Source organism: Cetorhinus maximus, chromosome 9, assembly GCF_964194155.1.
Source record: "Cetorhinus maximus chromosome 9, sCetMax3.hap1.1, whole genome shotgun sequence".
In the NCBI taxonomy this organism is placed as follows: Eukaryota; Metazoa; Chordata; class Chondrichthyes; order Lamniformes; family Cetorhinidae; genus Cetorhinus; species Cetorhinus maximus.
In genome coordinates this window covers 51,953,319-51,969,565 of record NC_135887.1, presented here as the reverse complement: position 1 = coordinate 51,969,565, position 16,247 = coordinate 51,953,319, and the positions used below count along the sequence as shown (strand labels likewise).

General features: G+C 43.8%; 1 protein-coding gene across 5 annotated transcripts in view; it reads right to left on the bottom strand.

Moving 5' to 3' along the window:
• The window catches only part of zzef1 (zinc finger, ZZ-type with EF hand domain 1), a 283,385-nt gene extending 269,278 nt beyond the window's left edge, over positions 1-14,107 (bottom strand). For 3 of the 5 annotated variants that reach the window (XM_078548719.1, XM_078548721.1, XM_078548723.1), the window contains exon 1: positions 13,545-14,107. In XM_078548719.1, coding sequence (XP_078404845.1) covers positions 13,545-13,976 — 432 coding nt within the window. In that variant the 5' untranslated portion in view covers positions 13,977-14,107. The remainder of the gene's footprint in view (positions 1-13,544) is intronic. The other 2 variants (XM_078548724.1, XM_078548722.1) reach the window with 1 other exon arrangement.
• Positions 14,108-16,247: the final 2,140 nt, after the last annotated feature.

The window sequence follows — 16,247 nt, the reverse complement described above, 5'->3', positions numbered from 1 at the left end:
TGAATCAATATGAATGCCAGAGAACCTCAATTAATTCACCTGTTACAGGCATGCCAACCAATTTTAGATTTTGAATATCCTGAATTTTATTTAAATAATTAACGCTCGACATCAAAAACAATACAAAATTCAAGTTAAATCAGCTCATGTTTATAAACCTTTTTAAATCTAGATTTGTGATAGATGCTTATTTTAAGTGATTATAGAATGATTAGAAGGGAGATGAGGAAAAATGTTTTCACCCAGAGGGTTGTGGAGTTTGGAACGCAGTGCCTGAAAGTATAGTAGAGGCAGAAACCCTCAAATCATTTAAAAGGTATCTGGATATGCACCTTAAGTTCCGTAACCTGCAGGGCTACGGACCAAATACTGTAAAGTAGGATTAGGATGGGTGGCTTGCTTCTCAGCCGATGCAGACACGATAGGCCAAGTGGTCTCTTTCTGTGTAAACTTCCTATGATCCTACTCTATCATCTCTTCAATCAAGCAATTCTATCTGTAAACGTCCAAGCTTCAACCCTGCAGATTTAACATCCAGCAAACGGACTGGATGTATCTGTCAGACTGGGCCTGCAGCAGATGGTAAGTAAACCAACAGGAGGGAAAAACCTATCTGACCTCAACTTCACCAACCCACCCGTCCAGATTCATCTGACCATGACAGTATCTCCAAATTTGCACATGACACAAAGCTGGGTGGGTGGGAGGGTGAGCTGTGAGGAGGATGCAGAGATGCTTCAGTGTGATTTGGACAAGCTGAGTGGACAAACGCATGGCAGATGCAGTATAATGTGGATAAATGTGAGGTTATCCAGTTTGGTAGCAAAAACAGGAAGGCAGATTATCTGATTGTCTATAAATTGAAAGGGGAATGTGTAACGAGACCTGGGTGTCCTCAAACGGCAGTCGCTGAAGGTAGATGCAGCAGGCGGTAAAGAAGGCAAATGGTATGTTGGCCTTCTTAGCGAGAGGTTTCAAGTACAGGAGCAGGGATGTCTTGCTGCAATTATACAGGGCCTTGGTGAGACCACATCTGGAATATTGTGTGCAGTTTTGGTCTCCTTATCTGAGGAAGGATGTTCTTGCTATAGAGGGAGTGCAGTGAATTTTTACCAGACTGATCCCTGGGATGGCAGGACTGACATATGAGGAGAGACTGTGTCAGTTATGATTATATTTGCTGGAGTTCAGAAGAATGAGGGGGGATCTCATAGAAACCTATAAAATTCTAATAGGACTAGACAGGGTGGATGCAGGAAGGATGTTCCCGATGGTAGGGGAGTCCGAAAGCAGGGGTCACAGTCTGAGGATACGGGGTGGGCCATTTAGGACTGAGATGAGGAGAAATTTCTTCACCCAGAGAGTGGTGTGCCTGTGGAATTCGCTACCACAGGTAGTTGATGTTTTCAAGAAGGAGTTAGATATAGCTCTTGGGGCAAAAGGGATCAAAGGATATGGGGAGAAAGCGGGAGCAGGCTATTGAATTGGATAATCAGCCATGATCATAATGAATGGCAGAGTAGGCTCGAAGGGCCAAATGGCCTACTCCTGCTCCTAGTTTCTATGTATTAGGAGGAGCAACCGCCACAAAGTCCTCATGGAGATGAAGTCCCATCTTCACACTGAGGATACCTTCCATTATTATTTGTGGTACTGCCATCATGCTAAATAGGTTAGATTCAGAACAGATCTAGCAAGCTCAAAACTGGGCATCCATGAAGCTCTGTGGGCCATCAACAGCAGCAGAATTATATTCGACCTTAATCGAAAACCTCACGGTCCGGCATATCCCCCACTCTACCATTACCATCAAGTCAGGGCAGGCTCAATAAAGTGTGCAGGAGGGCACGCCAGGAGCAACACCAGGCATACCTAAAATAAGGTGCTAACCTGATGAAGCTGCAACAAAGAACATGCATGCCAAACAGCAGAAGCAGTATGGCAAAGATGGAGCGAAATGATCCCACACGCAATGGATCAGACGAAAGCTCTGCAGTCCTGCCACCTCTCGTCATGAATGGTGGTGGACAATTAAACAATTAACAGGAGGAGGTGGCTTCACAAATATTCCCTTCCTCAATGATTGGGGAGCCCAGCACTCCGTGCAAAATGCAAGGCTGAAGCATTTACGACCATCTTGGTCAGAAGTGCCGAGTGGATGACCCACCTCAGCCTCCTCCTGGGGTCCCTATCACATGATGCCAGCCTCCAGTCAATTCCATACACTCCATATGATATCAAGAAACAGTTAAAGGCACTGAACATATCAAAGGCAATGACAACATGTCAGCAGTAGTGGCCTAGCTCTGTTTGAAAAGTGTTTCATCAAATTAATCCTTTTTCTCCTGCACTGTGATCGGGAATTAATTTGTTGTTCTGCGCATAAGTGAACAGTTAGTATTGATATAATTATCAAGCCTGTGGCACCAAACTAAATGTTATGCACATCAAGGTAGCCATGCTATGCTGTATTTTAGTGTAGTAATTTTGTGCATCCACTCAAATACTTGCTTACTGGATCAATAACATTGACATAACTTAATCACTGAACTGTATTTATTGATTGTGATGGTGTACAGTGCAGATAAGCTAAAAAGTTCCTCTATGTTACTCTTCAGGGAAAGGGCTGCAGCTGTTGTAATTTATTCAGCCCCTACTATCCTCCTTGCTACGCCATGCCTTCACTGAGCTTGGTAAACCAGCTGTATTTTTTTTCAATTTGGTCTTTGGGTGTGAGGGTCAAGGGCTAGGCCAGCATTTATTGCCCATCCCTAGTTGCCCTCAAGAAGGTGGTGGTGAGCTGCCTTCTTGAACCACTGCTGTCCATCTGGTGTAGCTACACCCACAGCGCTATTAGGAAGGGAGTTCCAGGATTTTGACCCAGCGACAGTGAAGGATCGGCAATATATTTCTGAGTCAGGGTGGTGTGTGACTTGCAGGAGAGCTTGCAGGTGGTGGTGTTCCTATGTATCTGCTGCCCTTATCTTTCTAGATGGCAGAGGTCGCGGGTTTGGAAGGTGCTGTCAAAGGAACCTTAGTGACTTGCTGCAGTGCATCTTGTAGATGATACACACTGCTGCCACTGTGCGTCGGTGGTGGAGGAAGTGAACATTAAAGGTGGTAGCCCATCAGTTGAGTTGCTTTGTCCTGGATGGTGTTGAGCTTCTTGAGTGTTGTTGCAGCTGCACTCATCCAGGCAAGTGGAAAATAGTCCAGCTTAATCCTGATTTTTACCTTCTAGATGGTGAACAGGCTTTGGGGAGTCAAGAGATGAGTTATTCACTGCAGAATTTCCAGCCTCTGACTTGCTCTTGTAGCCACAAGTATCTATATGGCTGGTCCAGTTCAGCTTCTGGTCAGTAGTAACCCCCAGGACGTTGATGGTGGGTAAGTCAACAATGATAACGTTGTTGAACATCAAGGTGAGGTGCTTGGAATTTTCTCTTGTTGGAGATGGTCATTGCCTGGCATTTACGTGGCAGAAATATTACCTTTATCATCCCAAACCCGAATGTTGTCCAGGTCTTGCTGCAAGCGGACATGGACTGTTTCGGTATCTGAGGAGTTGCAAATAGCACTGGACATTCTGCAAACATCCCCACTTCTGACCTTATTTTTGACGGAACGTCACTGATCAAGCAATTCAAGATGGTTGAGCCTTGGAACACCTGCAGCGATATCCTGGGGCTAAGTTGTTTGGCCTCCAAAAACTACAGCCATCCTCCTTTGTGCTAAACATGACTTCAACCAGGGAAGAGTTTTCCCTCTTGTAATGTTACCTGCCATTTCTCAGGCCAAGCCTGGATTTGTGCAGGTCTTGCTACATGCGGTCATTGACTGCTTCATTATCAGAGGAATGACGAATGGCAAACCACCCCACTTTAGACCTAAGGGAATGTCACCAGTGAAGCAACCAAAGATATGGTTCATTACATGTATATCCACTACTGTGGATAAACAAACCAGTTCACCTACTGTACCATTAAGAAAGACTTGCATTTATATAGTGCCTGTCATAGCCTCACAATGTCCCAAAGCTTCATACAGCCAATAGTGTACTTTTGAAACATAGTAGCCAATTTGCCTCCATGAACAGCAATGAGACAATGACCAGGTAACCTGTTTTAGCGATGATGACTGAGGGGTAAATGTTGGTCACGATGACTCATTCCTCTTCTTCAAAACAGCACCAAGGTATCTTTTACCTGCACCTGAGGGATAGAAGATGGGGCCTTGGTTTAATCCGCTCATCCAAAAGACAGCTCCTTTTACAGTGCTGCATTGCCTCCTTACTGCAGGGGAATGCCAACTTACACTTTAGTGCTCAAGTCACCTGGAGTGGAGATCTAATGACCTGCAAGTGAATGTACTACCCACTGACCTATAGCACACAATCAATGGTTAGCACTGTTCAAGTGCTTACACAAGTAAACAATAGTGCTGAAGAATCAATGCTATGGCCACATACAGGTTAAAAAATTTTTCAACCTGTCCAAAGGATGGAATAAGTGCTGTGTGGAACAAAAGAAATGGCCAGCATTACACAAAGGAAAACAATGTTACTGTGGCTGCCTTCATTATTCACAAAGTATTTCTTCATTTTCCTCCCTACATTCCACCAAAAGATTCGACCCAGTTGTATGGCTGACATGACAGGGTCATCCAGTCTGAGGAAAGGTTTTGCAAAGAGTATTGCTTTACCCAGAGCATGTCAAAATAGAGCTTTCTGGGCCCCCACACTTCTGAATTTACAAGCACTCCTCCCACGTGCCTCCTTCAGTGCTCAACTCCCAAGTTAACTTCCATTGTATTTTCTCCCTCGCATCAAACCCCACCAGTCGCAGCCAAATTTCTCTCTCGACCAATAAGCAATGACTCAAAGTGTCAAAGAGCTATAAATAAAATGCAGGTAGCACAGAACATGACTGTTCAAGTGGTTATCTACCAAACCTGAAGCCCTATTTACAGGATGCTGGTGCAGAGACATCTCTTAGGAGTCAGCGTTGGTTTGGTAGTCATTACTCTCATTCAGTCAGTGGCATGTGGACTCAAGCTCCGCTACAGAGATCTGGGCTGACACTCAAGTGCAGTACTGAGGGAGTACTACACTGTTGGGGGTTGTCTTTTAGATGAAACATTAAACCGACATCCCATTGTTCTCTCAAGAGGGTGTTAAAGTTCCCAATGGAAGTGCAGGGGAATTTCCTGATATTCTGGCTGATAGTTATCCCTCAACCAACACCCAAAACCTGGTGATTATCACATTGTTGCTCCTGTGACCTTATGCACAAATTGGCCGATGCGTTTCCTACATTACAACAATAATTATACTTCAAAGGTACTCAATTGGCTGTAACAAGCTTTAGGGCATCTCAATGTCATGAAAGGCACCATATAAATGCAAGTCTGTTTTTTTCCTCTCATAATATGTGTTACTACAAATGGCCAAATGGCTCTGGGTTAATCTCATGCTAAATTGCTCTATATAAAAATTATTTTGAGCCATTATTGGGTGTATAACCTGTTGGAAACTTAACTTAGAATAAGGAGGAGGTGATTCAGTCTTGAGCATGTTCTGCTATTCTGATAGATCTAGTCTTGAGCTCCATTTGCTCACTTGTATCCCTTGTTCCTTGATAACTTTAGGTAACAGGAACAAGCAAAAAAAGGTGCATTATGTGAAGGGTTTTGATGGGGTGGTTTCTTTTATTCTTACATGGGATGTTCGTTCACTGGCAAGGCCAGCATTTGTTGCCCATCCCTTATTGCCCTTGGGTGGTGAGCTGCCTCCTTGAACTGCTCTGCAGTGATGTGGTGTAGGGGCACCCACAGAGCTGTTAGGGAGGGAGCTCCAGGATTTTGATTCTGTAACAGTGACAGAAATATGGTTCCAAGCCAAGATGTTGTGTAGCTTAGAGAGGAACTTGCAGTTGGTGGAATGGGTAAAGACTCACTTCTGGTTAAGGAGTCACTGACAAAGAATCATGGAGGAGGGCTGAAGTTCCTTGATAAATAGACTTGTTCAGGCAATGGGATGTTTTGTCACAGAGTGTGGCTGAGCCAGAGACCAGTACACCTCTTAAGGGAAGAATAAACACAGAAAGCAGAGGAAGAAATAGGGCAACAAGCAGAAACTGGTGCAGACACAGTGAATCATGTGGCTTCCTTCTGTGTTGTAAATTCCCCTTAATACTTTAAGTAGGTTTCTGCCCATTCTCACTCTTCTCTAACACAGTTACTTTAAAATTGACATTGCAGCATAGTTGTGACTGCTTTACTATTCAAAGACATGAGAGTGAGTGTGAGACAGTGAGAGAGAAGAGAAATTTAAGTAAACATCTCAATGGGGATCTACTTCTCCACACTCACTAGTTAGTTTCATAGTTATTACAAAGCATTGTTTCTACACATGTGGAACTGCACCCAAGCACATTCAAGAGCAAAAAATTGAGATGAAAGTTATTGTGCAATATCTCCAGAAAACGACTTTGATTTCCTCGAAGAGGATTCTTAAATAATGCACTGGGAAAAATGACAACTCACATTCCTGCCTAACTTTATTTAAAAAGTACATGGAAAGGCTTTTAATAAATACAGAAATTACTGTAAAAATACAATAATGTCCAATAACATCCAAAGAAAGGACAGGTGAACTTTTTAGTTGAGGGACAGGTAGAGTCGGGCTACAATTTAATTGCATAATGGAATCAAATATTCAAAAAGGAACTGGTAAATACCCAAAGGAGAAAAAATTGCAAGGATGTGGGGAAGTGTCTGGCGAGTGGGATTAACCGGATTGCTCTTCAAAAGAGTCGGCCCCGGCTCAATGGGCCAAATGGCCTCTCTTCTGTGCCATATTATTCTATGATTCTATAGCAATTAGAGCACTGAAATGTACATCAGTGGCACGTTTTAGCAAGGCAACTAAAGAAATATTTATATTTTGTACATATATTTTTTGTTAATTACTGTGTTTTTTGTTCCCTCCTTTTCTCGAAACCATCACCAACCAATACAACAATGACCGACTAAGTCTCGGCCCCAATGGCCACCACAGCTCATGCCCCCTGCATCATCGCCTCTACTGAAGACCATGGTCATGTCTGGTAACTCAAAAGCACAAGTTGCATCTTACCACTCTGGAGCAGCAAGCAAGGCCAGATTACATCAGCACTGTAGTATGTGATATTTTATTAAAATAGTGCAAGGAAATGAAATACTGTCATGATGGGACTATCTAACTGACGACACAAGGAACAAGCACTGTGGTTGACAGTTCAGGGTGTTTGAGATAAAGATGGCAGAGAGGTTACAGTGTGAGGGATAATATCAAATAGCATTTTCACTTTAATTCTTTCCCAAGAGATCTCAGCTCATCCCGACAGTTTCAAACTTGAGTATTGCTGAAAAAAAAAAGAGGCATGCTATCAAAGTTTTCATCTTGCGCTCATCAGGACAGATATGCAAGATCAACCAACAATAAAAGGAACAACAGTTTATACTGCATGAAGAGAGGTTGCTGATTGGTTGTCAAGTTCCCATGCAGTCACAACAACACTCAAGTTCTGTATGACTAAATGACTATTTGTTTCAAGATCCTTAGGTAAATAAAACTTTGATTTATTACGCAGACTATGTTAGGATAAGAACTCCTGCCAACTTCAGTCTTTACTGTTTGAAATGTGGTGACTTTTCACTACTTTCTGAAATGGCCTGGCAAGTTATTCAGTATAAAATAGCTACCAGCGTTCAAAGCAGAAAGGCTACCACCGCTGTCTGAGGGGAATTAGGGGCGGGCAATAACGATCCACCTTGCCAGTAATGCCCACATCTCGACAATGACGCTTCTAAAACTTTCCCATCCTGGAAATGTTAAGAGATTAAGACCTTCTTAATAAATACCACAAGTGTAGAACAATTATTCTCATGCCCCTACTCCATAACAAATCAGAGCTTATTGATCTGAATTCAGCATATGCCTTTTTCAAGAGGAACTAGCAGCCGCTTTGTAATCAACTTAAACCATCATTACACGTGGGACAAAGCCAATGGAGAGGAAAAGAATGGCACTGCTGCTGACTCCAACCAGCTTTAAGAAGCTAATCAAACGACTTAAAAAAGTGTTTTGATGGGATATATTTTTCATGTACCATCTTCCGATTCCTTTGATTCAGAATATGTCTTTGGGCAGTGAATCAATTAACTGGGAAAACTCCAATAATCTCACCTAAACCACTGTCCACAATAACACCAGCTTAACAACTGAAATCTAATCATTGGTAATGTAATCGCTCTACTGCATAAATGGCATCGACAGGGCTTGTTAACGCGCAAGGATAACTTTAGTAAGGAACTAGATCGTTTATCTCTGGAGAAATTCTTCTCTTCATTCAATCGTTGATAATTACCAGAGTTAACAATTATCACAATTGCCTTGACATCAGGCGGCAAAATAACTGAAATAACATAAGGGACCAATTAACTTTTAGCTCTTTTCCTTATAATCATTCTACAAAAGGGCCGGTCAAAGTTCCCAGAGAGTCCAGCTAGAATTTCTTCTCTACAACTTATTCAAGATGTGCACGCAGCATTATCACTAAACCTTTGTTTCACCCAATACATTCAAATCACACTAAAAAGAAAACTTCTCCCGTTGAACTGACAAGTCTTAAGTTGCAGAAATCTAGTTACAAGGGTCAAGCACTCAATAGACAGTTGTCATCCTGGAAGAACAAGTGCTTTTGGGAGGGCTTTAAACTAACTGGGCAGGGATGTGGGAACCAGGATAGAATATTAGAGAGGAATACCAGGGTGCACAAACATACTGGGAGAGACAGATTGCACTAGTATAGAGAATAGTAAATTAACAAATGTAATCAGAGTAAGGGAGAAAGTAACAAAATCTAAATCAAAGTTACTATGCATGTCTGTGAATGCACAGAGTACAGTAAATAAGATTGGGGAGCATACAGTATCCTGGGCTTTATTAATAGGGACATAGAGTACAAGAGCAGGGAGGCTATGCTGAGCTTATATAAGACACTAGTTAGACCTCAGCTGGAGTATTGCGTACAGTTCTGGATGCCACACTACAGGAAGGATGTGAACACATTGGAGAGAGTGCAGAAGAGGTTTGCAAGAATGGTTCCAGGGGTGAGAAACTTCAGCTATGAAGAGAGATTGGAGAGGTTGGGACTGTTCCCCTTGGGGAGGAGAAGGCCATGAGGAGATTTGATAGAGATGTTCAAAATCATGAAGCAGCTGGATAGAGTAGATAGGGAGAAACATTTCCTGTTCGTAAAACGATCGGAAACAAGAGGGCAAGATTTAAAGTGCTTAGCCAAAGAAGCAAGTGCGATGTAAGAAAAAACTTATTCACACAGCAAGTGGTTCAAGTCTAGAATGCACTGCCTGGAAGTGTGGTGGAGGCAGGTTCAATTGAGGCATTAGAGAGGTCATTGAATGGTTATTTGAATAGAAACAGTGTTGAAGGGTATGAGGAGAAGCAGGAGAATGGCACTAAGTCAAAATGCTCATTTGGAGAGCTGGTGCAGACACAATGGGCTGAATGGTCTCCTTCAGCACTGTAACAGTTCTGTGAATCTGTGAACAACTCAGAAAAGATACCAACAGGCTGGTGCAATGCTTAGGTACGTTCAGGTACAAAATATCGGTCTTTAATGTCACAACACTAGTTCTCAATATCCAACCACTTGCGATTTTTCAGTACATGCACACATTCCTTATTTTCATTGCTTGAATCCAAGACAGGAGTCTCAAAGGCCAAACAGGTTCAGATTTCATAGTTTCATAACACAAAAATGTAGGAGTGAGGAACAAAACTGTAACAGATTTTGTCGATCAATGGGAGCAAGATTTGATAAAAATACACATACCAACATACAAATTAGGAGTAGGCCATTTGGCCCCTCAAGCTCTGCCTTCACTAAGATCATGGCTGATCTGATTGTGACCTCAACTCCACTTTCCTGCCTGCTCCTGTAACCCTTGACTCCTCTGTCTATCAAGAATCTATCTAACTCAGCCTTGAATATATTCAATGACCCAGCCTCCACAGCTCTCTAAGGAAGCAAATTCCACAGGTTAACAACCCTCAAGAGAAAAAATTCTCATCCCTGCCCTGAATGGGAGACCCCTTATTTTTAAACTGTGTCCCCTAATTCTAGTCTCACCCATAAGTGGAAACATCCTCCGTGTCAAGTCCCCCCTCGGGGTCACATATGTTTCAATAAGGTCACCTCTCGTTCTTCTAAACTCTAATGGGTACAGGCCCAACCTGTTCTACCTTTCCTCATAAGCCAACCCCTTTATCCCAACAATCAGCCGAGTGAATATTCTCTGAACTGCTTCTAATGCTATTTTGTCCTTTCTTAAGTAGGAACTAAAACTGTGCACAGTACTCCAGATCTCACTAAGACCCTGTAAAGCTACAGCAACACTTTCCTGCTTTGATACTTGATTCCCCTTGGTCATCTGGATATATGAGTGATGAAAGGTGCTCACTCAATGTTAATAATTTGTCTTTTGACAGGTGCCAAATGCCCCATCACACCTTTCCTGCCTTATGTTAATGCCTTGCAAACTAGCTACTCTAACAGTGTCTATTCTTTAACAGAACATAAGCAACCTCTTTACTGAGGAACTCAAAAAACATTTTAAAATGATTACTTGCCAATTCATGTTTTGTCCTGCAATGAACCAATCTGCAATAATAGTTATTAGTGCCTCTTTACAACAGCTTGTATTGTGTAGTGCCTTTAAAGTCATTAGACACCGTAAGGCACTTCACAGGAACACAGCAAAACAAAATACTGCGGATGCTGGAAATCTGAAATATAAACAGAAAATGCTGGAAAAACTCAACAGGTCTGACAGCATCAACAGGTCAAACAGAAACAGAGCTAACGTTTCAGGTCAATGACCCTTCATCTGTGGAGGGAGGGAGAGGGAGAGGGAGAGAGACAGACAGAGAGTGAGTGTTAACGTTTCAGGTCGATGACTCATGACACGTTCGTATGAACGTTAGCAAACAAAATGTGACACCCAGCCACATAAGGAGATATTAGGGCAAGCGACAAAAAGTGAATTGGTTCTGCTGTTATCAGTTGGGCTGGGATAAATTTCCAAGGCCATGTTATGAGGAAATTCTAACCCATAGCCTTTAAACACTGCTCATTCCCCAGATGTGAGAGTTGGGCCCTGCCCTTACAGACTGACAAAGTGACTCGAAGTTCATTACAACAAAAAACAGAAAATGCTGGAAATACTCAGCAACTCAGGGAGGATCTGCGGAGAGAGAGTGTTAACTTTTCAGGTCAACAAGCTTTCAACACAAGCTCCTTGGATGCTGCCAGGTCTCAGCATTTCCTAATTTTATTTCAGATTTCCAGCATCTGCAGTGTTTTGCTTTTTGTACTGATGAACTACACCCGCTGCATCCCTCTCAATGACAGAACAATGAGCAAGCTGACGCTGAGATTAGACCCACCAAAACCTGTTGTTTCCAAGAGTACCTCTGGAAATAGCCCAGCCCCTGTACATGACATAACCATTATCAGAGACTGACATGTTGGCTGGTACTTAGCACGTTGACCTGTTTGTACAGCTCAATGAGGTGGGATATCACTTACTGCCCTGTACAGACCCACCCCGTTATGTGAGAAAAGGCAGTAGCAACAAGCAAAGTTCCAAATATGTGGCACAAGTGGCAAGTGCAGTTTTTCCCTGTGGTACTGACCACTTGTACAAAGTAGGACACTTGAATCAGTTTTACAGTAGCATTAGATTACATCCTACTGACTATAACATAAATTATTCACCAATATGCACCTGATTATTACAGGTTAATTTCTGCTTTCCACTAAAAAAAACTTTCAACTAGCCAATAGTTTGAATTAAGCAACTTTGCATTCAGAGCAGACTGCAAGTTGAAACTGGGCAGTGATTCCTAACCCTGCTATGCACTCCAGGGCAGAGCTCACAGGCAGTGACAGTGGCTGTGGATTGGAAATGTAACTTTGTTCGATGGATGCGTTAATAAGGAGTGAATGGGATGTGGATCACACTCTCTGGCTATTAACACAGTGTGTTTGGGATGTGGATCTCTCCCTCTGGGCGTTAACATAGTGTGTTTGGGATCTGGAACTCACTCTCTCTGGCTGTTAATAGAGAATGTTTGTGATGTGGTCTCTCTCTCAGTGTTAATAGAGAACGTTTGGGATGTGGCCTCTCTCTCTCTCTCTCTTTGGGTGTTAATAGTGTGTGTTTGGGATGCGGTCTCTCCCTCTGGGTGTTAATAGTGTGTTTTTGGGATGCGGTCTCTCTCCCTCTGGGTGTTAATAGTGTGTGTTTGGGATGCGGTCTCTCTCCCTCTGGGTGTTAATAGTGTGTGTTTGGGATGCGGTCTCTCTCCCTCTGGGTGTTAATAGTGTGTGTTTGGGATGCGGTCTCTCTCCCTCTGGGTGTTAATAGTGTGTATTTGGGATGTGGTCTCTCTCTCTCTCTCTGGGTGTTGTGTGTGTTTGGGATGCGGTCTCTCTCCCTCTGGGTGTTAATAGTGTGTGTTTGGGATGCGCTCTCTCTCCCTCTGGGTGTTAATAGTGTGTGTTTGGGATGCGGTCTCTCCCTCTGGGTGTTAATAGTGCGTGTTTGGGATGTGGTCTCCCTCTCTCTGGGTGTTAATAGTGTGTGTTTGGGATGTGGTCTCTCTCTGGGTGTTGTGTGTGTTTGGGATGCGGTCTCTCTCCCCCTGGGTGTTAATAGTGTGTGTTTGGGATGCGGTCTCTCTCCCTCTGGGTGTTAATAGTGTGTGTTTGGGATGCGGTCTCTCCCTCTGGGTGTTAATAGTGGGTGTTTGGGATGTGGTCTCCCTCTCTCTGGGTGTTAATAGTGTGTGTTTGGGATGTGGTCTCTCTCTCTCTCTCTGGGTGTTAATCGTGTGTATTTGGGATGCGGTCTCTCTCCCTCTGGGTGTTAATAGTGTGTGTTTGGGATGCGGTCTCTCCCTCTGGGTGTTAATAGTGGGTGTTTGGGATGTGGTCTCCCTCTCTCTGGGTGTTAATAGTGTGTGTTTGGGATGTGGTCTCTCTCTCTCTCTGGGTGTTAATAGTGTGTGTTTGGGACGTGGTCTCTCTCTCTGGGTGTTAATAGTGTGTGTTTGGGATGTGGTCTCTCTCTCTCTGGGTGTTAATAGTCTGTTTGGGATGTGACCTCTCTCTCTCTGGGGGCTAATGGTGTGTGTCTGGGATGTGGTCTCTCTCTATGGGTGTTAATAGTGTGTGTTTGGGATGTGGTCTCTCTCTCTCTGGGTGTTAATAGTGTGTTTGGGATGTGGTCTCTCTCTCTCTCTGGGGGTTAATGGTGTGTGTTTGGGATGTGGTCTCTCTCTCTCTGGGGGTTAATGGTGTGTGTTTGGGATGTGGTCTCTCTCTCTCTGGGGGTTAATACTCAGTCTATCAATTCAATAGCACACAATACGTTGCTCTCCTGCTGGTTAATGCCCCCCCATATCCCCCCAGCCTCACCTCCTCACACTCCTCCTTGATGGCGAACCTGGTGGCGAGTAGATCACAGAACTGGGCCATCCTGATGGTCTCCTCCCCGCGGGCCAGGCGTTCCTCCAGCCACCGGATTAAGTGGCTGTGGTGCTGCTGGACCACATTCTCGGCCACCTCGTCCCGCACCTTGGCCGCCGCCTCCCGCAGCCGGTGATGCTGGAACAGGATGTCGGGGCTGGGCCCACAGTTCAGGCTCAGGCCGGAGACCGAGCCGGGGCCGCCTCCTCCTCCTCCCTCCGCCGGCTCGGGCCCTCCGTCCGGCCCTAGCGCCGCGCCCGGGGCCGGGAAGCCGGCTCTGGCCGAGCCTCGCTCGGTGTCCTGGCCCTGCTCGTCTTCCTCCTCATCCTCCTCCTCGGCGCAGTCAGGCTGCTCGGCCCCGGCGCTCTCCGTGTTACCCATCCCGGTCCTCGCAACCGCCGCCCTCGGACTTTCCCAAAGCTGCAGTCCAGATCCGCCTCCCTCGGCCACGGGCTCCCGACTCCTCCACTACCGGGTTCGACACACTGCCGGATTCCGGGCCGCCTCACGACGCTGAGCGACACACTGCCGGATTCCGGGCCGCCTCACGACGCTTCGCGGCCCCGTTGCCGTCGCTTTGCGACATTCCGGAATTGGAACAGGAAGGTGAGCCGACTCTTAAAGGGACCACGACAAATTAAAGGGACACTCCTGTTGAAGTTAATGACCAGAAGTCCCACGTATATGGTGAATCAATCATTCTTGATGTTAACATGTTTTCCCTCAACTGAAATAACATATTATTATGAAGAAACACAGAATCTTAGAGTACATGAGGCCATTTGGCCCATCGTGCTGTGCCAGAGCTACCAATCAATTCCATTCCCTGGCTATGTCTGTGTTGCCAATTATTCCCTGTTGAAAGTTACCTTTAAATCTTCCACTGCCCTTTCAGACAGAGCATTCCAGATCACAACTCACTGAGTAAGAACAAAAACAGGAGTAAAATGATTCAGGACACTTCTTGGGCACATTATAATGCAAAATTCAATAACGAGTGATATAAAGCAACATGAAAACAGATGGCAAAAAATACTTGGTCAAAGAGGTAGGTTTTAAGGAGCATCTTAAAGGAGGAAAGCAAGGCAGAGATGATTAGGGAGCGAATGCCGGACCTTGGGACCCAAACAGCTGAAGGCACGGTCACCAGTGGTGGTGTGATTAAAATCAGGATGCTGAAGAGGTCAGAACTCGATAACTGTAGTTGTCAGAGAATCACAGAATTGTTACAGTATAGAAGGAAGCCATTTAGCCTGCTGTGTCCATACTGGCTCTCTGCACGAGCAAATCGCTTAGTCCCACTCCCCCATCTTTTTTTCTTCAAAAAATTATCCAATTTCTTTTTGAAAGTTACAGTCATATCCATCTCCACCACACTCCCAGGCAGAAGCCCTTCCAGAATGATCCTGGAACATTCAGCAATTTTAGCAAATGAAAGCAGGAAGGACCTGATAGTGTTTTATATGGTCCAGCCGGATCTGGTGATTTTTATGATGTGTATCAGGCAGGGAAACTTGATCACGTGGTCACAACTGTGTTGCAATTTGTATTTTATTTCGAGAATGCGTACCCTGAATTCAGAAATGATAAGACTACCACGACATCAGAGGTTTTTAGAAAACTAAATTAAACATTTATTAACAAAATAAAAGATTTCAAGCACATACATAGTCTACAAATCACTACTATAATAACTCCTAAAACCCCTAATTAATCTGGCTCCCAGTTACACCCCCATTAAAGCAAAAGAAAAAAACAAATATTTTTAAACAGACCAAGGCAAAGCAACACAATATCCTGAGCAGTGATATTGAAAGTGAATTTCCTCAGCTTCAGTTCCTGTAGATAGCAACTTGATGCACAGATGCTGGAGCCTTTTCACCCTTGTGTTATATCTTAGAATGCCTTCACCCCTGACACAAAGCCTCACCTCCTTTATACATGCTTCTCCCTTTTTAATGCAAATTCAGTTGTTCCAATATTTCTTTGGAACTTTACCTTTCCATAATATTAATCTTTTCATTGAGTTCATATTATCATTAACCTTTGGGAAAAATAAACACACTGTTTGGCTTAGCTTCTCCTAGCTAGGTGTAACATCCTACCATCTCTTTGAAATTCAAACTACCCTAATTTAAAATGCAAATTTTCCTCACACCTCATATTCTAAAACTTCAGCCATGTTTACGTATTTAGCATTTCAAACCTAGCTTCTTTTAGATAACTCAAAAGCTCCAGACCAGCTGTCTCCAATTCAGTTAAATCCCACACACACGTACACACAGAGAAATTATCCAAACCCCAACATTAACCTGCACTTTCAATAAATCACAATAACATTATGAGAATTATTATATTTTCATGACAGTGATAGATGGCTAAAACCATTGTCCATCATTTCAAATCTGCGTCCCTTGGGCTTATGGAAGCTGTGGATCTGGGAGGGATAATGGCCAGGGTGAGAGAGAATGATGGTTTTATTGGGGATTAGGGCATTAAAGGTTGAGATTAGGGTGGGGTTGAGCAAATTCGTAACTGTAGAAATGTCATGACGACCAGAGGGCCAAAGTCTATAGACAGTTTGAGTTTGCAAGTGCAGTTAGGGAAGAGTTTATTTTTCTCGGTGGAGGTTGTGGGTGGAGAACAACACAA